The sequence below is a fragment of the Sinohyriopsis cumingii genome, chromosome 18 (assembly GCF_028554795.1).
Source record: "Sinohyriopsis cumingii isolate HCF-2022 chromosome 18, ASM2855479v2, whole genome shotgun sequence".
NCBI classification, from domain to species: Eukaryota; Metazoa; Mollusca; class Bivalvia; order Unionida; family Unionidae; genus Sinohyriopsis; species Sinohyriopsis cumingii.
The window spans coordinates 24,859,507-24,887,093 of NC_142978.1; the positions used below are offsets into that span (position 1 = coordinate 24,859,507).

At 35.5% G+C, this 27,587-nt stretch overlaps 1 protein-coding gene across 1 annotated transcript in view; it reads right to left on the bottom strand.

The window, feature by feature from the left end:
• The window catches only part of LOC149776242 (uncharacterized), a 180,086-nt gene that overhangs the window by 103,627 nt on the left and 48,872 nt on the right, over positions 1 to 27,587 (bottom strand). The window contains exons 9-14 of the mRNA XM_089942647.1: positions 20,120 to 20,172; positions 15,773 to 15,900; positions 9,939 to 10,086; positions 8,017 to 8,206; positions 6,830 to 6,892; positions 5,038 to 5,087 (exon numbers count right to left, since the gene is read on the bottom strand). Of these exons, the coding sequence (XP_089798773.1) occupies positions 5,038 to 5,087; positions 6,830 to 6,892; positions 8,017 to 8,206; positions 9,939 to 10,086; positions 15,773 to 15,900; positions 20,120 to 20,172 (632 nt within the window). The remainder of the gene's footprint in view (positions 1 to 5,037; positions 5,088 to 6,829; positions 6,893 to 8,016; positions 8,207 to 9,938; positions 10,087 to 15,772; positions 15,901 to 20,119; positions 20,173 to 27,587) is intronic.

Below are 27,587 nucleotides of genomic sequence, written 5' to 3' on the forward strand. Positions count from 1 at the left end.
GATTAAAATGGTGCCAATGTGCTGGCCAGGTCTGCATAATGAGACAGCCGAGTGGGGTCAAGTCCGCTGCCGTGTAATAGCTGAGGAGTTGCAAGAACTCTCTTGACGAAATTCAAGTCTTGATGGAAACAGACTTGATGAATTCGATGATTCTGGGAGTGCGAACACAAGGGGATGTGCCAGATTCTGGCTGGATAAGAAGTCAGTGCCCAAATGGACAAAATTCTGCGATGTACAGAGATGCTGCCCAGGTATGTTGTTGTCAATTTAGATGATGACACCTGTAACAGGGAGACAGCGGAGTCCCTAGTGCATACATGCCAACCCCTGGTGAGGAAAAAGTGTAATCCAAGTAGACAAAAAGAGTAATCCAAACAGAAAAAGAGTAATCCCCATATAACATGATAAAAATTAAATGAGCATATGTACAAAATGATTAATTTAACCCTCTGGACTTTTAACATCAATTACTGCTTCAAATTTTCATATATACAACTTTAAGCTTTAAAAAGCAACAGACTCTCATACTGCAATTCAAAACACTTTGTACCAGCTGAGACTATGAATGTTTTGCACACCAGTAGAGCACTAAGTGCTGGGTTACAGAGACTGGATCTGAATTCAGTTCTACTTTTGTTAACAATACTGAACAATCTCTCAGCATTAGAATGGTAAAGAACCAATATTCCTTTCATAACCTGACAAAGAAGAGGAAATTTATATCTTCCAGTTATTGGGTCTTTTAGCTGGAATATGCGATGAAAAAAATCAACTCTGTCCGCATGAAATACATTGTCAGGTAGAGTGCCAACTTGATAAAACAGGAGTTCTCCTAATTTATCAGCAGCCTTTCCTGCAGCATGGTGCATCATATGACAGAGACAACCTGATATCAACAATGACGAAGACATTTTTCAAAATATAGAATGCAACTCCTTTATGAATTCCTGTCATCACTGATGCAGTATCCTCTGAAAACCCCATACAGTCCTGCCAACTTATGTTTATTCAAAGCATTATCAACCAAATAAAAAAGTGTTTTCTCCAGTGGAATCTACTATTAATTCTGGTAATGAAAAAAGAGCACTCTGACTTTGCCCTTTTCATTGTCAAAGTCTCTTACAAAGACTGGGTACGTTTTGTCATCATAACCACTACTCCTGTGTGTTGCAATACTAAACAGCCCAATTGTCATGGCTTCTGCAATTTTAAGTGAAGTATCTTCTGTTAAACACCTAACAATATTAGACGATTGTTCTTGCACATGCATATTTACTGCAATTTTTGAATCAGGAAACATCATCAGAACAAAGGACCAATGTAGTGTTCTACCACTTGGGGTAGTCCGTGTTCTATTAAGAACTCGGTATATAATGCCTCTGCACTTATAAAATTCGTTTCCACAATTTACTTCTGCTGTAAAAAAAGAAGTTACCTTAGTATTGGAGTTAATAAAATGAGCTAGTTCATGGTTTCTTTGTTTTACTACCATTACCATTATTAAAATCCTTTCCACACAGCCTGCAAGGGGTGTGAAGCTACCCTAAAATGGAACGCTGTATTGTGTAATTCATGTATTCATCTCTGAATCAATTTTTCGTCTTTCCCTAATCCATCTGTAAAATTATCTGAAAAAACATTTTTGCTCTAACACATGCATCGGCTAGAATAAATCTGATTTGACTTTTAGCACCAAATACCTACAGACAGGTTCTGTACCTGATATGAATTTGAACAAAGAATCTGCAAGCAAAGATTACAAATTAGAAAACCAGTCTGTTCTCTCCTAAGCCATACAACTGCTATAAATAGAAACCTATGTCAAAAATTTGAAAGTAGAACTAGCAAGTTTCTTGGAAATAGGGCAGCTGCTATAAACAGAACATAATACTGTTATGAAAGTGTATGCAAGTCTTTGGACAAACATATTCTTATGTTGTAGTTACAAAGAAGCCATCTTTTCTAGAATATGGTCTGTGTGGGATTAATGGGATGTTAATAAAATTGAGAAAACAAATTATTAATTTTTTTGGGAGGGGGATATACTGAAAACGAGTAATCCGAATACATTTATGCACAAGGTGTAATTTAGTGAAAAAAAGCGTAATGATTACACCAAAAATGTAATGGTTGGCATGTAAGTTAGTGTGAGTGAAAGCCCAAAGGTTGATGAGAAGAATGGCAAGTTGATAACAGTGTGGCTGTAAATGTGGAAACTAGCAATAGACAGGGTGGATAAATCTGTGTCCTTAGCACAAGTTCCTGCATATTTTATGAGCAACTGTATCCTCTGTTATCGAATGGCAAACACCTCTCTATCTGATGGTGTATCGTGTGGAGGGGCTAGGGAATTGTTGATTAATGAAACCTGAAGCCCTCCAACTGACGCGAATCAGCCACCTCACCCCTTCTGAGGGAATAGGGAGGTCTCATACAGCCACTGTACTATTAGGGGTTGATGTGGGTGTGCATGTGACTATCAATGACTCATCAAACTTATTGTGTGCCTGGTTATCATCTGGCTTGGCTTCAACCTCAGCATAAGTCAAGTGGGTTGCCTTGAAGACTCTGCTCAGTCGTAGCTAACAGTATAAATCCCTCTAGCTTGGCATCACATAGTACATATTATAGATGCTGTATATCAGCAACAATGTATACAAAACAAAGCAGGAATCATGGCGGACTTCCATGCTTTGAAATTGCATATAGACTGAATAAATAAATATTCTGTGGAAATGACACAAAAAACACAAACTAAAGCACAATCTAGTAAAGGGTTTAAATTACTAGGTTGCTAAAACACTACCATAACAAACAGACCCGTAAACATGTCATATCATAAACATATGTTCAATATTAAGTTTAAGCACAATGCATAGTTAATAGAAAAGGGACAATGTGTACAAACTATAAACCAAACCAGAGTCAAGGTAGGCTACCATGCTCTGATACAAGATACCTATAGTAAGTAGAAACTAGTATTATGCTGAAAATACTAGGTCGCTGAAACAAAACACTGTTGCAACCACATGTTATAGATGCTGCATAAAAGAAACTATGTATACATAACATAAACAAAACAGGAGTCATAGTTAACTCTGAAGTGGCCTGTAGAATGTTTAATTGATATATGCTAAATGGACACAAGACACATAAACTAAAGCAGAAACTAGTAATGTGTAAAATTACTAGGTCGCTAAAAACACTGTCCTAACTAACAGATCAGTGAAGTGTCATATCAAAAACCTATGGTCCTGTTTAAAATTTATGCTGCATGCTTGGTTGATAATAATTCAATCAAAATAGCATGAAATACGAATAAATTAAGCACAATTATCAAGCAGCACTTCAGAATTCACTATTAAGAGCTCTGTAACAGACAGAGTTAACGAATAAAGTCAAATGTACTCGTGTAAGGTCAACAATAGCATAGTGGGATGGTGGTCCTACAAGATGAAGCCCCGACGAATGACAAATCTCTCAAAATATTGGCAGAAATTGTGAAATAAAGTATACAACCTGCAGTAGATTGATAAATCCGCATTGATAAATGCAAAATGAACATTGGACTGATCCAAAGAAACACAAAAATGGGCTGGAAGGTTAGAGGCTATTGCACTGCATGTGTCTCAGAACATAGTAAGCTAAAAAACTGGCAACAAATAGGGGTATCAAAGGGAGGTAATGAGCAAGAGTTACTGCACTTTGTCTATCTAACAATAGACTTTAAGAAGATTTTCGTCTAATATTCCTAACGTAATGTGATTGCAGAAAGTATTCGAAGGAGAAATATATATGCAGAGTTTAAAATGTGACAGCCTGGATAAGGAAATAGGCAACTGACCTGCATTATCCCTTATTGTGACCATGACTTGAATCAGTGGTATGATTGAAAATGAGATACTGTTAAATCAAGATATATATATATAGTTAAAGTTTCACTCATATATCTTCATTAGTTTAATAGTGATACCCACATATGATCAGAGGTCAATGTTTCATTTTTTTCCCTTGCTATAACCTTGACTTTGTGGCAGTGGAGTGGCTGTGGCATTTGACATACTGTCTGATCACAATAAATACCTGGTTAGGTTTTATTAAAACATTTAAAGTTAGTGAAAAGTGTGTGTGTGTGTGTGTGTGTGTGTGTGTGTGTGTGATTTGGATTTTTAATGTAGCTTTAACAATTTTTCAGTCATATTGCTACAATGTCTGCAGTGTGGCAGTTTATAGTGATGCCTAGCACTGGGGCATCATGCCGCAGACATGAAGAATGATGCCCCACCCATTCACATTATCCTGACACCAGGCCGACCAGTCCTAACACTAACTGCTTAATGCTGAGTGCTAATCAAGGCAGCTGTTAGTACCATTTTTGTAAGTCTTTGGTACGACTTGGCCAATGATCAAACCCATAACCTCCTGCATCCAAGGCAGACACTCTAACCACTAGGCCACAAGAGCAGTTTTGGTGAAAACTAATTTGTCGACAAAAGTCGATGTCAATTAAATTTTTCTTTGCTGTGACCTTCACCTTGAATCAGGGGGCATGGCTATGATGTGTGACACACCATCTTTATGATTGGCTAAAGTTTCATTAACATATCTTAAGAGGTTCAAATGCATACTCCAGACAAAGATATAAGTGACAGAATTACATTTTCCCTTGTCATAACCTTAACCTTGAAGCAGGGGGCACGGCAATGGTACACAAAACAACATCCTATTTATTACAAGGCAAAGTTTGAATAAAATATTTTCAATGGTTCAGAAGTTACCCTCCAGTACAAGTCTGAGGTTAAATTTTCACTTGCTGCGATCACGAACTTGAGGCAGTGGGCATGACCATGGTACATGACACAGCCTCTAGTCATGATAAATACTGCAGTGGATGGATCATGGTCAGTATTATAACATAATGTCTGACTTAGATGGGTATCTAAAAATATATTGACAAAAAAACAATCAAGCAAAACCTGGATGGCAGCCAAGTTAATAGGCTTAACTGAATAAAATAATTATTAAATATTGCTATACCTTACTGCTGCAACGAGAACTTGAATTGACCTGTCCAGTTCATTTTGTTCCTGAAATATATAAAAAATTGCAATTACTAATTTATACTCCACACCATTTTAATCCCTTTATATATATATATATATATATATATATATATATATATATATATATCTATGACTTGCTTAATTTTGTAAAACAGGAGAATTGAATGACATACATGTAAAACTCCTGATATAGATATCTTAAGAGAATTTTAGGTTCAGTGACCAGTGTTTGAGCAAGAATCAGAAAAAAAGTAGGATACCAGTCACCCCTTGAGAGTTAACATGGAGTTCATGTAAAATAAATTGAGGCTTGCATCAATGAACAAGACACAATATAAAAAGATTAATAAGTAATAAAATACACAAAATAAGCAAAACTAAAACAAAGCAGAGAACTGAAACTCAAAACTTCTATTGTAATTCAAAATTCAACTGTCTGCTTTATTATGGTATACATATACTCCCCAAAAATGGCATGGTTGTAGAGTAAGACCACAACGGTAAAAAACATGCAAAATCAAGGGAAGAAAATCAAAAACTAAGGTCATAATGGTCATGGCAAAGATTAACTAATAAAAACAATACCATCTTTGCTAGTAGATGGACGATATTTCCATAAAAATTCAATGGATTTCAGGAGATGACAATGTTACCTGTACAGAGCAAGGTTAAACTGTGATACATCCAGTATACAGGTAGCCATCCAGTGGTGACTGGGGGCAGTAATTACAATCGTATCTTGGACAAGTTTCTTCCAATCGACACTATTTTCATCATCTATATTATATACATACACGAAAAATAAAATTTTTCATTCTTTCCACAAGTGCTGGATTTGAGAGGTTAATTTTTAACAATAATGTGATTGAGTAATGTATTCAATAAAGATATGGTGCTTGGATTGATAAGAGTAGAATGTATACTAGAATAATAGCGGAAATCTTGAAGCAGATTTCTCTTTCCAACTATCTGGTCATATGTCCCATTAATACAAATTCTATGCACAGAAAGATACCATAAAGTACCATCTATACTTGCTTAAAAGTTGTGCTCAACTGCAAATAGAATAGCTCCTGATCTGTGGTAGCATAATTCACCTGTGGATCAGGGTCTATGTTGTTTGTTCTGCTGATTACTACTTACAAACTCCACAGACCCAGATCTGCTCACACAATATGTGATGACAAAGCTGGGCCTGTGCAGTCTGCAGTTGGACTCATTTTCTAAGCAAGTATAGATGGTACAATGAAGGCTGGATGCCATGAGCTCATGAATGCTAAAAAATCAAGTTTTAATATCCTTGCAAGTGCATAAAATATACATGTATCTATGCCTGTCTGTGCTTTTGTCTGTCTGTCTCTGCTTCTTTGTTGACTGATCAAGAATGTGTTCATGCCAGCTAATAACTGAAATCGAAAGCTGAACAAGAACTTGTCTTGCCAGAGCACAGACATTTGTGAAATTATTGTCAACCTTTCCAAAAATGATTCAGATATTTACTTGGAATATTTCAAGTGATATAAAGTCTCAAAAAAACTAGGAAATCTGAAACATAATATAGATCTTGCCCTGTTCTTAACACTCCTGTTTATGTGTATCGAATGTGCATTACCTTTAAACATAGGTTCCTTGGAAGGTTCATCACGTTACAAATCTAACTTGTCCAAAAATACTCACGGCATATACCTTTAAAATGCAGACAATTATGAACTGCACTAAACTTCCATCTACCTCACTACTTGGTGCAGACATGACAAATCATTTACCTGCACTTGCTTTTCAAATGCTGAAAGGGTCAGGCAAAATCCCCTTGGTACAACTGCATTTATCTGGTGTTAAAGGAAAAAAAGACATACTAATTTATGAATAAATAATTGAATTAACCATTTAAATACATGTATAATGAAATGAATGACTAACTGAATGAAAACAGTAATGAAAACAAATGGAGAGATATCATTCTGGCAAATTCTATTTAGATAGAGAAGACATATATAAAAAGAAAGTAAAAAGCTGTAATAATGAACTTAATCTATAGTAAAAGTCATAAATGTCATGTAGACCTTCAGAATTGAACATTTCAGAGTAATTTTTTAGAATCTGATTACATATAGCTTTAAATGGCAAATATTCACATTATTTGGCACATCATATTCCTTTGAAAGGTCATTTTTACATGCCCCCAAAAATACATATGGCAAAATCAATGTAAAAGTAGACATTTTTGGACAAGGTCAACCTAAAGGTGTGATCAAGTCAAACCATGCTGAATGTTGCATGCTGTGATGTCACAATGAAAGTTGCATGTTTTGAATAAAACATCTGTACTACCCGATATTTTGATGATCAGACCTGAAATGCTTAGCACCAGGCCAAAAACATTCTAAGAGTCCAAAGCAATCAATAATTTTCATCTGAAATTGCTTTATCTTGATGACAGTTAAAGTGCAGAACATTCAATAATCAGGATTGAACAGACTTTGGATTCAGCAAATATATACAAATGAAAAAACTGACCAAAACTTTAATGTAAATTTTCAATGACTAAGACCTTGATGCCAAGATTGAATGGGCAAGTATACAGCAGGATGAACTGTCTTAACTTTATAATGATTCATCCAGGGTTTTAGATGTATATGCAAATGAATAAAACTTCAATCCAACCTTAATGAAAAGTCTGAAAGACTGTGACCTAAACACATATCTTAGCTAAGGTGTGACAAATGGGCATACAGAAAAATAAGGTCTATAATATATGCCTCTACCAATGTAGCAAGGTACAGCATAAAAGCAATCAAAGGAAAACATTAACATAGTCCAAAATCTGACAATTTTTCCTACATACTGAATAAAGTTATTTAAAACCAAGAAATTAAAAGTTCTGAGTTCAAATTTAAAATAATTATGTAGTGTGGCAACAGGGTAACAGCGTGTAAAACTACAAAACTGATACCTTGTCCTGAATTGAGGTCAAAAGGGCCAGCTGTGCTCCCTTTCCCCCAACAAGCAGTGAGCTTCCACAAGACTTGGATCTAAAGTCCAGTGTAAGATGGGCCACCTCTCTATCCAAATCAGTCAACTCTGGCTCTGATAATAAGGGGACTGATTTTTCCAATGTTGCATAGGGAGGACCCTCTGGATTCCTGGTACAAAAACATCATGAAGACACATTATGTCAATTTTTCTTTCTCTATCTTCTGCCAGATCTTTAATATACTTTCTGTTCTTTTTTTATTCTTTATACATGACAAAGTTTAAAACAAGAAACTCAGCTTTTTTAAGCCATGTTTTATTTAGCTACAAAGTAAAAGACTTTAACACTGAGCTTAATTTAAAATGAGGATGGATATACCACATGGCTACCAAACTGATTGACTCGTTGTGCTTCCATCAAGGTGGGTGCAGCATAAAGTGGCCAGAAATCTTTTACCTAGCTGACATGTACCTAGTAGCCAAATGCAAGAGTTGATGGCATATAAATCTGGGTCAGTGAAGATTCTTTCTGTTGAAATTTATTCATACTGTTAATTACACATACAATGAAAAGAGCTGTCTCCTTATTCATACGCTGTTAACTGCACACCCTATGAAAAGAATGGTTTCTATATTCAAATGTTGTTAAATGCACATGCTATGAAAATTATGGTTTCCTTGTTCATATGCTGTTGATTTTACATGCTATGAAAATTATGGTTTCCATGTTAATATGCTGTTAACTGCACATGCTACAAAAAGAATGGTTTCCATGTTCAAATGATGTTAATTGCACATGCTATGAAAATTATTGTTTTCATGTTCATGTGTTGTTAATTGTACATGCTATGAAAATTATGGTTTCCATGTTAGTATGCTGTTAACTGCACATGCTACAAAAGGAATGGTTTCTGTGTTCAAATGCTGTTAGCTGAACATGCTATGAAAATTATGGTGTTCATATGCTGTTAACTGCACATGCTATGAAAATTATGGTTTCCATGTTAGTATGCTGTTAACTGCACATGCTACAAAAGGAATGGTTTCTGTGTTCAAATGCTGTTAGCTGAACATGCTATGAAAATTATGGTGTTCATATGCTGTTAACTGCACATGCTATGAAAATTATGGTTTCCATGTACACATGCTCTTAATTGCACATGCTATAAAAAGTATGGTTTCTATGTTCAAATGCTGTTAATTTCACACACTTTGAAAATTATGGTCTCCATGTTCAAATGGTCTTAACTGCACATGCTATGAAAAAAACACAGACAGGTCCTTATCTAACGTTCAGTTGAATGTATGGTCAGATGACTTTAAAAAATCAGGACACTTAAAAAATTAACACGTGTAAACAAATATAGATTTGTCAAATTATGATATACAGCAAAGGATTTTAAGTTTGATTGACTATATACTCATTTTATTTATTCCAGCTTTAGACCAATCAATTTCACTTATCCATTTTATTTATTCCAGCTTCAGATGAATCAGTTTCACTTATTCATTTTATTTATACCAGCTTTAAAGGAATCAATTTCACTTATCCATTTTATTTATTCCAGCTTTAGACGAATCAATTTCACTTATCCATTTTATTTATACCAACTTTAAAGGAATCAATTACACTTATCCATTTTATTTATTACAGCTTCAGATGAATCAATTTCACTTATCCATTTTATTTATACCAACTTTAAAGGAATCAATTACACTTATCCATTTTATTTATTACAGCTTCAGATGAATCAATTTTATTTATCCATTTTATTTATTCCAGCTTTAGATAAATCAATTTCACTTATCCACTGGGGTTCTTTATAAAAGTACAAGTGGGTTTAAGTCAGGGTGATATAATTGCTAATACACAATTTCCAAGCCAACATTTTAAGAGCTCACCTATAGTGGAACTCCACAAGTCCCATGGCCTTCTCACCATTGACTTTATACTGGCAGAATCTCTCAAATATTTTGCTCCCCCTGTCAGCATGATGATAGAGAATTGGGGTAGAACCACCTTCTACCTCAACATGGTATTGTTCTCCTCCTGTAGAAATAATTATTGTCAGAATAAATTCAATTAAATCTTTTTGTATACATTTCTCTGTTGAAAGGAAGCAAATACAAACACAATACAGTAAAACCTGTCCAGAAATACCACTAATTCTGTCAAATAGGTCTCTCAAGACAAGTGATCTTTCATCAGAGGTTATCACACTCTATAACAAATAAATCCATGCATTAGGAATCAGCCCAGAACCCAGCTAATGTTGGCTCAAAAGTCAGTTTGTCTCAAGGAGAATTTTCGACATGGTGGACATATGACTGCAAAGAACAGACATGGCATTATTTAAAAAAAGCAATAAATTAAGTTCACTAGCACTAAGAAGGTGGTGAGCAATTTGCTCAGATAAATATACCCCCCAATTCTGCATCCAGCCCCCACTACATGATGAAACCAAGTCTATAGTCAAAAAGGGACAATTTCTTTTGAATACAATGTTAGTAAAGTCATTGGTCTACAAGCATCTTCTAATAATCACCGTAAAATTATGATATATATTGCATCCTGCTTTATGTCAACAAGGGCAATAACTCTTACAAAAAGCAAAGAAGAAGAATGGCTTGTCGATCACTATGATTTATAAATACTGCAAGACAAGTTGCATTCGCAAGGTTCTAGCTTGGACTGCAGTCAACACTAAAACAAACAGGGCATTAACCTTTCCAAAAATTCTGAGTGCAAAGTGCTTTGTTAAGATGTGCATCTTCAGATGATTGTCATAAAATGTACAGAGTTTAATGGCCACTTAAAAGTGTGAAACTAGTTGTGTTCACAAGATGTTGTCATCAGCTTCAAGTAAAAACTGGCAAAAGTCTAATTAATATTGCAGGAACAATGTTAATTGACAATATGCCATCTTTATATAATAACCATAATGTGTACCAAGTTTCACAATGATCCATCAAGCACTAAAACTTGCTGTGTTCTTAGTATTCTGTCTTTATACTGCATTCTGCTAAAAGACAGGTAATAGACTCTAGAAAAAATTGTGGAAGGATGGTAATTATTTGATATGCACATTTTCAAATGACGACATAAACAAATATAAGTTTCATGGTAATCCAAAGGGGATACAAGTCATGTCCAGCAAGCTATGGAAGCAGCTGTCTTCTCAACATGTGTTATATACTGAATTCAGCTGAAAGTCCAAATGGGTAATAACTCTTATAAAAAGCACAGTGATTTTGTTTTGTACGCACATCTTCAGATGTTGATTATAACGTTCACAAAGTTGAATGACCAGCAACTGAAATGTGCAAGATGTTAACATAATTCTGACTTACTCAAGTCAGTTGCTGGTATTAAAAAGGGAATAACTCTTTTCAAAAATTGTGGAAGCAAAGTGATTTTCTGATATGTATATCTTTAGGTGATGGCTGCAATATCGCCATATTTCGTGGTAATCCATCTGAAATTGTGGAATTATTTGTACTAATGAGAATAAATCATATAGTGTATTAACCAGCAAAACAAAAAGGAACCAAAACTCACAAAAATTACAGGAGCAAAATTATCTGTCGATATTTGCATTGTCAGATGATGACAAAAAAGTTACAAACTTTCATGACAATCCATTAAAACGCAAGAGAAGATGGTATTTGAACACCAACCCATTTGTACTACCATACTAATTTTAAAAACGAAAAGCATCAAGGATACAAAAAATGCACAGTACTAAGTCATTTCATTCAGCGATACATAATTTCTAACCTGTCTGTCGCCAAGTGGTCACCAACACAGTCGATTTATTGGCATTTCAAAGCAATTGGAAGCTCTTGATGTAAACAGGCAGACAGACTGATCAATGTCCTTTTCTGGTTTCTAGAATAGTCATTTCAGTAAAAACTGTGTAGTCTGTATCCAACTGTCCAATATTAGCAATGTCTAGTTTTCATATTTCTAAAACAAACTGAACAGATATGTAACTCCAAAATTTACAGAATTATTTGAAACTATCAAAATTGATGATCTACATCACATCTGTTGCTTGAAAACACACTTGACCATGCACACACTGTGACCATGTTTGTAAAGAAACTCCAGTTTGATTTGAAATGCCAAAGTGAAAGTGTTTGGGAGTAAAGTAATCCTGTTTGCAAAATCAGGTGACAGGTCATGACCATAATATTACAAAGTGTCAAGGTAATAATTCAAAAACTGGGGGACAAAACACAGATGGATTAAATGACAGACAGCCATGAAGACTTTTATAGAGGTAGGGGTATACAAAGTCAAAATTCATAATAGGTATATGATATTCATGATAATTTAATCAAGTAGCCAGGTTCCCCAGGTGTCTTTTTACATGTCTCAGTTGTCAGGCTCTAAAATATTTGTATGTATTGGTTGCAGTGAGCTTGCTATCTTCACTGTTAGCGTGTGCCATCTAGTACCATTCAATGACAGTCACAACACCATCTGTTGGAATGTTACCCTAGTGCCATTCAATTATAGCCCAAACACCATCAGTAGGATTGATAACCTAGTGTCATTCAATGACAGCCCATGCACCATCAGAAGGATTGATAACCTAGTGTCATTCAATGTCAGCCCATGCACCATCAGAAGGATTGAAAACCTAGTGACATTCAATGACAGCCCATGCACCATCAGTAGGATTGAAAACCTAGTGACATTCAATGACAGCCCATGCACCATCAGTAGGATTGATAACCTAGTGACATTTAATGACAACCCATGCACCATCAGTGGATTGAAAACCTAGTGTCATTCAATGACAGTCCATGCACCATCAGTAGGATTGATAACCTAGTGACATTTAATGACAGCCCATGCACCATCAGTAGGACTGTTAACCTAGTGCCATTCAATGACACCCCATGCACCATCAGTAGGATTCATATCATAGTGCCATTCAATGACAGCCCATGCACCATCAGTAGGATTGATAACCTCATGCCATTCAATGACAGCCCATGCACCATCAGTAGGATTGATATCCTAGTGCCATTCAGTGACAGCCCATGCACCATTAGTAGGATTGATAACCTCATGCCATTCAATGACAGCCCATGCACCATCAGTAGGATTGATATCCTAGTGCCATTCAATGACAGCCCATGCACCATCAGTAGGATTGATAACCTCATGCCATTCAGTGACAGCCCATGCACCATCAGTAGGATTGATATCCTAGTGCCATTCAATGACAGCCCATGCACCATCAGTAGGATTGATAACCTCATGCCATTCAATGACAGCCCATGCACCATCAGTAGGATTGATATCCTAGTGCCATTCAATGACAGCCCATGCACCATCAGTAGGATTGATAACCTCATGCCATTCAATGACAGCCCATGCACCATCAGTAGGATTGATAACCTCATGCCATTCAATGACAGCCCATGCACCATCAGTAGGATTGATAACCTCATGCCATTCAATGACAGCCCATGCACCATCAGTAGGATTGATAACCTAGTGTCATTCAATGACAGCTGAAACACCATCAGTATGATTTTCAGCCTAGCACTAGCCTACCACCACCTAACTCAAGCCTTATTTAGTTCAGCCTTGATTTTTTCTATACAGATTTGACTGTATTTTATCTTGAGATATAGAATCCATCAATTAAATTTTAAATTTTCACACATTTCCAAGAATCTATAGAATGCATCTTAATTTCTTTGTGTTACTCTTTGATAAAACTGGCAAATGTTAACCTTTAAATAAATGTTCACTACAAACAATGTGGATTAATCCCATTATGCCTGTGCCATTGATGGGTACAGTTAGGTGTAGTTAAGTGTAGTCAAGTGTCTTTAAGTAATATATGCTGCTGTAATATTCTGATTCTGGCTATACTACATTCACCACATACAAGTAAAACTCAACTCCACAAAAGTAAAGTCCATCTGGCCAATGTGTGGATCACCTTGTATATGCAGCTAAAAGATTCACAGCAGGTGGTACTTCCATGAGACAAATCAATGAAAACCAAACAGCCTACAATCAAGTATAGCTCCTTATTCTACCTACAGTACCAGGACATTACAGCTCCACACACACAAGTGGAAAATTGTCAATCTATTTTGTATATGAACTGCTACATGCATAAACCTCTAGAACACATACAAGAAGATTACAGTTATCTACATTGTATGTGCTGATTATCTATTTTTTTTGGATGTGTGCTTCATGTTTTTGGAAAGACCATCATCAGTCCTATCCAATAACAGAGTTACCTGGTATCTGTCTCTGCAAAAAGAAACATTTTATACAAGTGATAAACAGAGGACCAGTCCTAACAACAGAAGAGTCTGAGAACCTAACTTACTGTAGAAAAAGAGGCCCTACTGGACCCACCATAATCCAGTTTAAGTGCCAAAGAGGAATCCAACTGATAATTAAGCAAAGAGTCTCAGAAGACCCACCAAAGGACATACTATTTCCTTGTCTGTCAACACGATTCTCTATCTCCACACTCCAAGTAACATCGTTCAAGTTTGTGTTTTGATCAGTTACTAACCAACGTTTTGCTACACAGTTATGAACGTTTATGTTGAGATATCTCTTGGTGAGTTTAATAACATCATATCAAAAGCTGGTCCCTATGAAATATTTCATGCCCCAGTGCCTTTCATTAAACCATATTTAAGTTAGTCTCATATAATTGTTGGCCACTGAGTCATGGAACCATTTGTGTTGATGATTTGGTAATAACAACACAAACTTACGAAAAACAGATTACTGATACCTGTATTTCATGCCTCAGATTTTTACATTTAGGTTCTTTCTACTGGTTTGTAAGTCACAGAGTAATGCAATTATTTATATTGATGCATCTTGGTGAATACACACCCAATTACCACAATTAACTCACTATAACTTCATTTGAACACTGAATGTTCCTGAACATTGCAGACTGAAACAAAATCATGTTACTTTAAAAAATACAACACCTAACTACCAAGCCACACACACTTTTTGTCTCACTGTGACAATGTTAATGTGACCCTATTAACATATCACTAAACAACCCATGACCTTGAATTTGACCTTATAATTCCTCAGACAACTTTCACACACAAAATCACACCATGACCTTGGCCTTTGAAGATTGGATCCATGAACCTCAAGGACATAAGACACATGATATAAATCTGCTTCTCCAAGACAGATGACAGACACAGTCACATTCATTACAAGCAATACAAAATGCAGGTCATTATTCTACCACAGAAATAATAGAGCCCACCATATTAGGATTATGGCAGAAGCACTATTTTTAGGCTATCAGTCCAATAACGTCACTAAGGAAATGAGTGTACACTAGTCAGAACAAAATATGTGTGTGTCTGTGATAAGGATTTTTAAAATAGCTTTACCAATTTTTCAGTCATATTGCTACAATGTCTGCAGTGTGGCAGTTTTACATTAATGTCTAGCACTGGGGCATCATGCTGCAGACATGTAGCATGATGTCCAACCCAGTCACATTATCCTGACACCAGGCCGACCAGTCCTAACACTAACCTCTTAATGCTGAGCACCTAGTGAGGTAGCTGTTAGTACCATTTCTGTAAGTCTTTGGTATGACTCGGCCGGGGTTCGAACTCACGACCTCCTGCTTCCGAGGCGGACACTCTATCTACTAGGCCACCAAAGCGGTGAACAAAATATGTACACTGGTCTAGATACTCACCAGCAGTAAAAGAAAAGCTGTAGTTGTTATCTGGTTCCTTCGACCTTGTGTGATCCCAGATCTTCAGATTGTTGCTGGAGACCCCCACTGTCTCTCCATTTGCATAAACAAGGTACCCAGTTTTCATACTGAGAGAATAATAAATAGAAACATGTAGACTTCTTATATCATCTATGTCTGAAAAACAAAATCTCCTTTTTGGTAAAAGGGATGTAAAGATCATTTGAAACAATAAAACTCCTATAATATTGACCAATTTTTACTTACAGCATTACTACAATCAATGGTATCATCAGAAAGTATGAATAAAATGTGATCTTTTCAGCATTTTAAAGCTGTAACCTCTAAAAAGGTTAAAACTAAGTTATTCTAATTTTATAATAGTTCTCAGATATTTTAAAAAGTTTCTACAACAGAAAAATGTACATTTATGTATTACAAATGCTAACATACAGTGGTCTTTTGTTAGAAACAATAATTACATTACAACTCGCTGATGCAACAACTTGGAGATGTGACATATCACTAATCAACAAACTTGTCAATATCACACTCTGTCAAACAACAAACTTGTCAATATCACACTGTCAAACAACAAACTTGTCAATATCACACTCTGTCAAACAACAAACTTGTCAATATCACACTCTGTCAAACAACAAACTTGTCAATATCACACTCTGTCAAACAACAAACTTTCCAAATGTCAATCCACTGACTGTCGCTATGAAAACGACACCTCAATGAGATGAAGAATTGACAAACCCTTTCAACCAGCATGAATTAAACTCACTTTAATACAAAGTTCAGAGCATTCAGTTGCCGAAATTAGGTTTGACAGATCTATAATGGAATCTTGAATATAGCTCATTTCCTGCATCAAACATGGAGAGACATAGGTATTATTTTTTCTTTGGTGATAGCGGTAGATGCTCAACACTAAAAAGATTTTATGTTATGTTTTGTGTTTTATTTCAACAATTTTACTGCCAATATTATAACTCTGGGATTGGGATTTATAATACCTACATTAAAATGTGTGATTGGGATTTATAATACCTACATTAAAATGAGTGATTGGGATTTATAATACCTACATTAAATAAGGGATTGGGATTTATAATACCTACATTAAAATGAGTGATTGGGATTTATAACACCTACATTAAATAAGGGATTGGGATTTATAATGCCTATATTAAAATGAGTAATTGGGATTTATAATGCCTACATTAAATAAGGGATTGGAATTTATAATGCCTATATTAAAATGAGTGATTGGGATTTATAATGCCCACATTAAAATGAGTGATTGGGATTTATAATATCTACATTAAAATGAGTGATTGGGATTATTATGCCTACATTAAAATGAGTGATTGGGATTTATAATACCTACATTAAAATGAGTGACTGGGATTATAATGCCTACAATAAATAAGGGATTGGGATTTACAATGCCTACATTAAAATGTGTGATTGGGATTTAAATACCTACATTAAAATGAGTGATTCGGATTTATAATGCCTACTTTTAAATCATGATTGGGTTTAATAAAGCTTTTATTAAAATTATTGGGATTATAATGCCTATATTAAAATGTGGGATTGGGACTTAAACACCTATTTTAAAAAGTGTGATTGTCATTTATAATGCCTACATCAAATTGATGAAATATGTGATTGGTATTTATCATGCCTATATTAAAACATGGGATTGGAATCTATAATGCCTATATTAAAATTGTGGATCTATAATAACTATATCAAAATGTGGGATATCGATTTACAATGCCTACGTTAAAATGTGGGACTGGGATTTACAATGCCTACATTAAAATGTGGGACTGGGATTTATAATGCCTACTTTAAAATGTGGGATTTGGATTTATAATGCCTACATTAAAATGTCGGATTTGGATTTATAATGCCTACATTAAAATGTGGGACTGAGTTTTATAATGCCTACATTAAAATGTGGGATTTGGATTTGCAATGCCTACATTAAAATGAGGGACTGGGATTTATGCCTACATTAAAATGTGGGACTGGGATTTACAATGACTTGATTAAAATGTGGGATTTGGATTTATAATACCTACATTAAAATGTCAGATTTGGATTTATAATGCCTACATTAAAATGTGGGACTGGGATTTATAATGCCTACATTAAAAATTTGTGACTGGGATTTATATTGCCTAGTCTAAAATGTGGGATTTGGATTTACAATGCCTACATTAAAATGAGGGACTGGGATTTAAGCCTACATTAAAAATGTGGGATTGGGATTTACAATGCCTACATTAAAATGTAGGATTGGGATTTATAATGCCAACATTAAAATGTGGGATTTGGATTTATAATGCCTACATTAAAATGTGGGACTAGGATTTATAATGCCTACATTAAAATGTGGGATTTGACTTTGGATTTATAATGCCTACATTAAAAAACTGGGACTGGGATTCATAATGCCTACATCAAAAAAGTGGGATTTGGATTTATAATGCCTACATTAAAATGTGGGATCCAGATTTATAATGCCTACATTAAAATGTGGGACTGTGAATTACAATGCCACCATTAAAATGTGGGACTGGGATTTATGATGCCTACATTAAAATGGGGGACTGGGATTATTATGCCTACATTAAAATGGGGGAGTGGGATTTACAGTGCCTACATTAAAATGGGGGAGTGGGATTTATAATGCCTATAGTAATAAAAAGGCACACATTTCATGGTTGCAGAAGCCAAATCACATCCTACAGAACCCTTTTTATATTTTATCAAATTTAATTTTTGAGAAAGTTTCAACAAAACTAACAGACATTCAACAAGTTTTATCAGTAAGTTTGTCAAATGTCAGGTTCTACATTGGTAATTTTGTCATCAGGCATGATGGTGCATAGGCATGTTGTCAATTAGTCAAACTTTGGTGATCTATCAGTAAGCCTGTCATATTAATGAGTTGCATTGGTAAGTTTATCATCAGGCATGACTTCGGATAGGCATGTTTTTCGCTGATTGAAATGTCATTGGGGAGATATCAGGAAGATTGTCATCTGGCATGATTTTGCATAGGCATGATGTCCACTGACTGAAATGTCTTTTGGGGAGATATCAGAAGATTTCATTTGGCAAGTTGTCAATTGAAAAACTCTTTTTTGGAAGCTATCAGAGACCAAAAACGATCTAAAGTATACTGCAACCATTTGTGTAACTCTTGTAGGGTTAGGAAGCCAATTAAAGACTCCATTTTTCTTATATAATTTGCTACTTTATTCCAGCTGATCATAACCAATTATAATGTTATTACATATTTAATGCTCCATTTTCTGGTTTTCTATACATTATGCAATATTATGACACAGTCTTGATATAACATAAGACAGTTGCAGTTGTGTCCCTTTCAGTGTGTTTCACTGCTGTCTCCAATGAACCACAGTACAACAAGGGACCAGTGAGCTACTGGGACTCAGTGGTTTGTGTTCTTTAACCAGAAAAGCCAAATGCAGATTTTAATCCTGATTATACATGCAGCCATTGTATGTCTCTAGGCACAATATCTTGCTCCTACTGCCCCAGCACTAATTAGTCTCTCATGTGCTAATTTGCTATTAAACACTAACCATCAATCATCCAATAAAAGAAGGCTGCAATGTATCTACTTTCAATGAAAACATACATAGGTTTCATGGAACACTTTGTCTCTCATTCCTGTATATTTGTATCCATGATAAATGTTATATCCTTATTCCACTTGAGTGCATTCACTGACACTACTGTGTGAAACACTTATTCCAATTGAGTTCATTCACTTACACTATTGTGTGAAACACTTATTCCACTTGAGAGCAATCACTGACACTATTGTGGGAAACAATAAATTCCACAAGTGTATTCACTGACAACACTTATCTCACTTCAGTACATTTCACACTTAAGTGCCCCCACTGACACTACTGATGAGATCAAAATAATTATGACATCATAGATGTTTTTTGTGGTATTATTGAAAATAGAAAAGAAATATTAATCCATATTTACAAGAAATTCTTTGCTGTAAACAGAATATTTATGCTCTGTCTAATAATATACAAACTTGTAGAAAAGACACCATTACTGTTACAAGAAAAGCAATACCAACATAACATGTGCTATATGTATAGAAATTTACAAGAAAAGCAATACCAATATTTGTCTATTTCCTAACATGGGCTAAATGTATAAAAATTTACAAGAAAAGCAATATCAATATTTGTCTATTTCCTAACATGGCTAAATGTGAGGAAATTTACAGCATAAGATTACCAGAATGTAAACCAAATGTTTCTGACTTACTGTGACATGTTGACTGGTTGGCTAACCACAGCCACCATTGCCATGATCCCTGTCTGCAACAAAACAATGTATGTTTCTATATAGACTGTACTAATGAGATTTCCATCTGACAAATATTTTCATGCATCCACACCCTCATGTGATTCCATGAGATTTCCATCTTACAAGGGTTTGGTCAAATGCTTCATTGATCAGTTACCAATAGAATGTGCTTCGGCAAAACTTTGAAGAAATGAAGAAATGAAACTACAAAACTATCTCTACCTAATTCTGAATATTTTATTAACAGCAATCATTTAAGCAAAAATAATACTGAAAATCTACAAGGATCAAATTGAACACCATGACTAATGCAAGAGGCACATCACAACCAGCCAATAAAATGTAGGCTTAGGTGAAATGTGAAGTTATCTTGTCATCAAAATCATCATACATGTGATGTGATGTGATTTTGATTTTTAATGTAGCTTTAACAATTTTTCAGTCATATCGCTACAATGTCTGCAATGTAGCAGTTTATAGTGATGTCTAGCACTGGGGCATCATGCCGCAGACATGTAGCATGATGTCCCACCCAGTCACATTATCCTGACACCAGGCCGACCAGTCCTAACACTAACCTCTTAATGCTGAATGCCAAGCGAGGCAGCTGTTAGTACCATTTTTGTAAGTCTTTGGTATGACTCGGCTGGGAATCAAACCCACAACCTCCCGCATCCGAGGTGGATGCTCTAACCACTAGGCCACTGGAGCGGTTGGTACTGCTACCTAACTAGCTTATCAATATAATGAACTTAGCAATAAAAAAAATATGTGAGGAAACGTTCGAATTTGAATCCAGTTTTCTTAGAAATGGGTCATATACAGTTGCAATAAATAGTAAATAAGGAAAGTGTTCTTATGCAGCAGTTATCTTTTTAAGAATATTCTCAAATTTATATTAGTTGAATTAAAATGATGACAATAAAAATTACCAAAAACAACTTTTTATTGCTTTATTTGTATTTCATTTTTTAACATACCAAAAATGCGTAATCCATATACAGGTGAGTGTAAAATATAATTTGTTGAAAAAAGCCTAATGATTACATCAAAAGCATAATGGCTGACATGTATGCATCATGTAAGAGTCCATATAAGGTACTGACACTATACTAGGCAAAAAGAATTTTCAGGGATTAGAGATAAGACCATTTCTTCCTTTTAACTGCTGAGTGTTCACATCATTTATGATATTCTTCAGTAATAGTAAGATCTTCAAATTAACTGATGTGGTGGGCATACTAGATGTCAGATTGGCACCATTTTTATTTAGGACAGACAAAGTAGACAGCATCAGAAGTCTTTTGGTGAAAACCGCATGTTATGATGATCATTCATCTGAAGTAGTTAAAACAAGACTGTCAACGAGAACCTTATGTTTGTATGACAATCCATTCAGAAGTAGTAGCGATACAAATATTTTCAAGATGGCCACTGTGTGGTGGATATACTGGATGTCAGATCGGCACCATTTTTATTTGACACAAACTGGACATCATAAGAAGTATCCTGGTAAAACTCCATATCGATATAATTCTGTTCTGCAGGAGTTGCAATAACAAGATTTTCATAATGTCTACCATGACAGCAATATTCAAAGTCAGATCGGCACCATTTTCATTTAGGACCAACTAGACATCATAATAAGTCTAATAAAACCCAATGTTGATATGATCATCCAGTAACCAGGAATGTCAATAACAAAATTTTTCAAGATGGCCATTGTGGCATCTATACTGGAAGTCCTTGCCGCACCATTTGTGTTTGGGAACAACTACATTATGGAATGAATGTGTGTACAGTTTCATGGCAATCCTCCAATTAGTTTAGGAAAAGTAGCAATATACAACATGCAATAATGGACAACCAGTCAATGGATTTCTGGTCTAAGACCAACTGAGCTAATGATACCCCATCTTAACAGCCAACATCATTTTCCAACTTTAGGAAAAGCAGCACTCTAACATTTCAAGAAACAGTTTTTTTCCTAGACCCTTGTATGGCAAGGTTATCATGAAGCCACATGGACAGTCTTATCAGAAACTCAAATCATAATGTTTCTGACAAAATATTTTGTTGTTGTCTGTGAACGGTGCTATGATGTGTTTAACTTTCAAACATTTTAATGTAAAAGCCATGCAATGTAGGATGCTATGGTAAAATGCCAATTATCTGAACTCATTAAGAGACAATCATTTTGTCAAGAAATTAGCTCTCTGAATAGTCCAGTTTTAATTAACTAGACATTGAAATTTTCAGGGACATGGTGGGAGTGTGTAGGAATAAACAATCCACAGAACTGCCAATGATAAGTGATAGCCAAGTCCCAATATCACAAGAAAACACATGCAAGATGATAAAATCAACAACTAAAATGCACATTAAAGAAGCCAGTTAAATAGTTTCTTTCCTGTAGTCATGCACTACCACCCATCAAGCCCTGTTTTATTTCTTCAGTTTTTCAATGCACAGTAACATATCTCCTAGCCAGTGTTCATGGTCACACATCTCCTGTCCATTCTTCGTGAAAACCTTTACAAGTTATTTGGCATTACAAGACCTAACCAAACTGTTCTAGGTCTTATTATTCTATTATGCACAACAGTTTATTGGCCTGTGTCTTATAAATCTATTATACACAACACTGTACTGGCCTGTGTCTTATAAATCTATTATGCACAACATTGTACTGGCCTAAGTCATTTAAATCTATTACAGACAACATTTAATTGGCCTGTGTCTTATTAATCTATTATACACAACACTGTACTAGCCTAAGTCATTTAAATCTATTATAGACAACATTTAATTGGCCTGTGTCTTATAAATCTAACATACACAACACTGTACTGGCCTAAGTCATTTAAATCTATTATAGACAACATTTAATTGGCCTGTGTCTTATTAATCTATTATACACAACATTGTACTGGCCTATGTCTAATAAATCTATTACCAACAGCATTTTAATGGCCTATGTCTAATAAATCAATTGTCTACAGCATTTTACTGGACTATGTCTAATAAATCTATTACACATAAATGTACTGGTCTTATAAATCTATTACACATCATTCTACTGGTCCAGGTCTTACTGTACTAGGTCTCATCTATTATACACAACATTTTACTGTTCTGGACTTTTATGATCTATTATACACAACATTTTACTGGCATAACTTTTTCAGTCTGTTATACACATTTTACTTGCCTTTGTTTTTTTTTAATTAAAAAACCTTACACACATTTTACTGTTCTAGGTTTATACACAATATCTGACTGTTCTAGGTTTTCTAAATCTCTTGTGCAAAACACTGTACTGTTCTAGATCTATTAAATCTATTATACACAACATTTTACTGGCCTTGGTCATTTAAATCTATTAAACACAACATTCTACTGGCCTTGGTCACTGAAATCTATTATAAACAATATTTTACTGGCCTATGTCATTTAAATCAATTATACACAAAATTCTACAGCTCTAGGTCTTATAAATGCATTATACACAACATGTTACTGACCTAGGTCTTATAAATGTATTATACACAACATTTTACTGGCCTAGGTATTATAAATCTATTATACACAACATATTACTAACCTAGGTCTTTTAAATCTATTATACACAACATTTTACTGGCCTAGGTATTTTAACTCTCTTAAACATTTTACACAATACTGGCATTACTATATACCCCATTATTTTTTTAGAAAAATGAACACAAATGTTCCTGTGTTAATGGCCCTGGCCACTGAACCTCTAGTCTGTTTTTCACAAACTGCCCACCAGCTCATTCTACAGGAGTGGACAGAAATACAGTGAAATCCCTCAAACCATAACCACTGGGATACTAATATCACCTTAAAGTTGATAGATTCCCAAAATTTTCTTTTTTTAATATAATTTTGTTTCTAGTAAAGCTAATCCCATCATAGGCCCAACACAATTTTCAGTCTCAAATTTTAATCCAACACTAACAAAATTCTAAAAAACAGAAACTCAACACCAACTTGAAAATATATTTTAGCAGCTAAAGTCCATAAAACAGATATTTACCATCCAGAAGAAAAAACTTTGTTTATCATGTATTATCAAAAACACACCTGATGGTGGGCAGATAATTTATTTTTACCAAATACATGTACTGGAGTAGGCTTATCAATAAGTCAATGACCTAGAAATATCCCAAGGACATGCCCAGGTAAAACAAAACTTGACACATGCACTGACCAAGATTAGGGCAAATAATAGGCCGGTAAAAAAATCTTTGCATATTAAAAAAGTCACATAACAAACTACAAAGCCAGATCTGCCAGCATATTATGCACTGACAGATCTGGATCTTTGCAGTTTGCAGCTGGACTTTAATTTTAGACAATTAAATATGGTAGCTAGTATGGTTGTTGTTGTTGCTGTATTGGGGTTTAAATAACACACAATACATAGGTTCAATATCAACTTTATTGTAAATATAAATAAACTGTGGCATAATCGGGGCAAATCCTGTGACAGCACACTACACCAGCTGAGCTCTGAATTGTTTATATAGGAATACCTCAGGAAGAGAGACTTGGGGGAGTTTGTAGGGTCATGAAGAGTGTCCGACACCTGTATGAGGAGCCACAAAGGGCTGATACGAGGTATATAGGGACACTGACAACCGAAACTCGATAAGCCTGGTACCGAGGATTGCTATGATAACAAACATCAGCCGATACTCTATACATGCACCATAGAAAGCGGGTATGAAGTATATGGACATAATAGTTGAGTACATTTAAGTACTGACACAAATTGGGGGTAAAAAGCAAAATTGTGATTGCATGAAACTTGGCAATGGCCCCTGAATTGTTTCTATAGGAATACCTCAGGAAGAAAGACTCAGTGGAGTTTGTCGGGTCATGATGAGTGTCCGACACCTGTATGTGGAGCTGCAAGGGGCTGATATGAGGTATATAGGGACGCTGATAACCGAAACTCGATAAGTCTGATCCTGAAGATTGCTATAATAACAAACATCTGCCAATACTCTATACATGCACTGTAGGAAGTGGATATGAAGTATATGGGCATAATAGTTGAGTACATTTAAGTACTGACACAAATAGGGGGTCAAAGAAAAGCTGTAAATGCATGAAACTTGGCAATGGCAATAACATTAGCCAATTTGATAAAGGGCCCCTAGAACAGAGCTGGAACGGTGCGCTATGTAAGAAATGTCCCAAATAAACAACATGGTGGAAGGAGGGAGGCAAGTGGTTCTTTCCACAAATAATGTTAAAAATTAAATGCAGCATCTGCACTGAAAGGAATGCATCTCTACAGGTGTATCTGTTACATGAATGAAACCTAACTGACAATATTTGATCACATGCTTCAACTCAGTCATCTGATTGGTTCAACATGACAACGTATCTGAATTTAGTTACTAGCTTATTAACATATACTGGCTGCAATGACATCATATCTGGGCAGAGAACCATACTAGACAAAGAGGGTCCCAGCAAGGAGCACGAGAAGGATGCACTGTGCATTACTTAAAACTATATTTAACCAATTAAATTATAATTTAAATAACACACAATACATAGGTTCAATATAAACTTTATTCTAAATAAATATTGTAAATTTTTGGCATAATGGGGGCAAATCCTGTCACAGCACACTGCACCAGCCGAGCTCTGAATTGTTTCTATAGAAATACCTCAGGAAGAGAGACTTGGGGGAGTTTGTAGGATTGTGAAAAGTGTTCGACACCTGTATGTGATGCTGCATGGGGCTGATACGAGGTATATAGGGACACTGATAACCAAAACTCGATTAGTCTAATCCTGAGGATTGCTATGATAACAAACATCAGCCAATACTCAATACATGCACCGTAGGAAGTGGGTATGAAGTATATGGGCATAATAGTTGAGTACATTTAAGTACTGACATAAATTGGGCGTCAAAAGCAAAGTTGTGAATGCATGAAACGTGGCAATGGCCCAAACGAAGTGAAGGAAGCTCTGTGACTATGGAACAGTGTGACTGTAACAAGGCCCCCAATTTAAGGGAATGTAAGGATAAAGATAATAATGATTGATAATACAAAAATGTGGAAAATGCATAACTAGATTTCAAACTGCACAACAATCCAGATGTGCCTAAAGGTATCAATATTAAATATATGTATTTGATAACCAGTTAGGAATTCACATGTCCACTAATAGAAGATACATCTGAAATGACAATGTAGCAAAGTATGTGAAAATGAGCGACTGGAATGAACAGCTATACAATGTCTCAGAAGTGTTCCAAATTTGTATGATGGTATATAAGTAAAGAAGTGGAATAGTGCATTGATCGACAAAAGTGTGCACCGACAAGTGAGGCACACGCTAAGATATATACCTCAACATAAAGCAAACTCTATTCTATCGGAGTGCACCTGAATATATATACAAGATACATTAAAGGACCATTGACCCAAGGCTGGATCAGATGGTAAGGAATTCCAGCCTTAGCAGCACTGGTATCTGCCACAATGTGTGACAGTCTGTGACGAAATAAATCAAACATCTGAGAGTTCATGTAAAGAGTACAAATGTATAACAACGCCTGACATTGCCAAAAATTTCAACAAACAACTGAACCCAGTTCTGTACACTGACCTAGTTAAGAGACACAGAAAAACACAAATTCCTGCGCATATTGTGTCAAAATAGCATGAATTCTGAAGTCAGGGGCACACAATAACCAGAAATGTTTGTATTCCATGTCACAGAATGCCAGTGGGAAACCGAAGTGTTGTAACATGGTCATGTCTTCAATGAACCCATATGAAGTGCTCTTCAATGAACCAATATGAAGTGCAGTGCCATATGACATGGACCGCTCTGTTGGTCAGTGCACCCACGAGACCGCCAAAATGTCCACATAATATCCAGAAACATTTGTATTCCATGTCACAGAATGCCAGTGGGAGATTGAAGTCTTGTAAGAAAGTCACGTCTTCAGTGAACCCATATGAAGTACAGTGACATATGATATGGACAGCTCTATTGGTCTGTGCACCCATGAGACTGCCAAATTGTGCACACAGTATACAGAAATGCTTGTATTCCATGTCACAGAACAGCAGTGGAAGAATGTGTTGTAAGATGGTCATATCTTCAATGAACCTATATGAAGTGCTCTCCAAGGAACCCATATGAAGTGCAGTGCTTGTATGATGTGGAGGACTGTATGGATTTGTGCACCAATGAAACCTGAAAGCAGAAAAAATTGGAAAGCAGAACCAGGCAGTAGAAAGTGCTATAGTAATGTGTAGAAAGAAAAAAAAAAAACAAAACAACAAAGTCAGCACTGAACTACAAACTAGAAATTCTATCGCTCAGGCGGATGTATTTCTAAAGACATCAGAATGTCACTTACTTA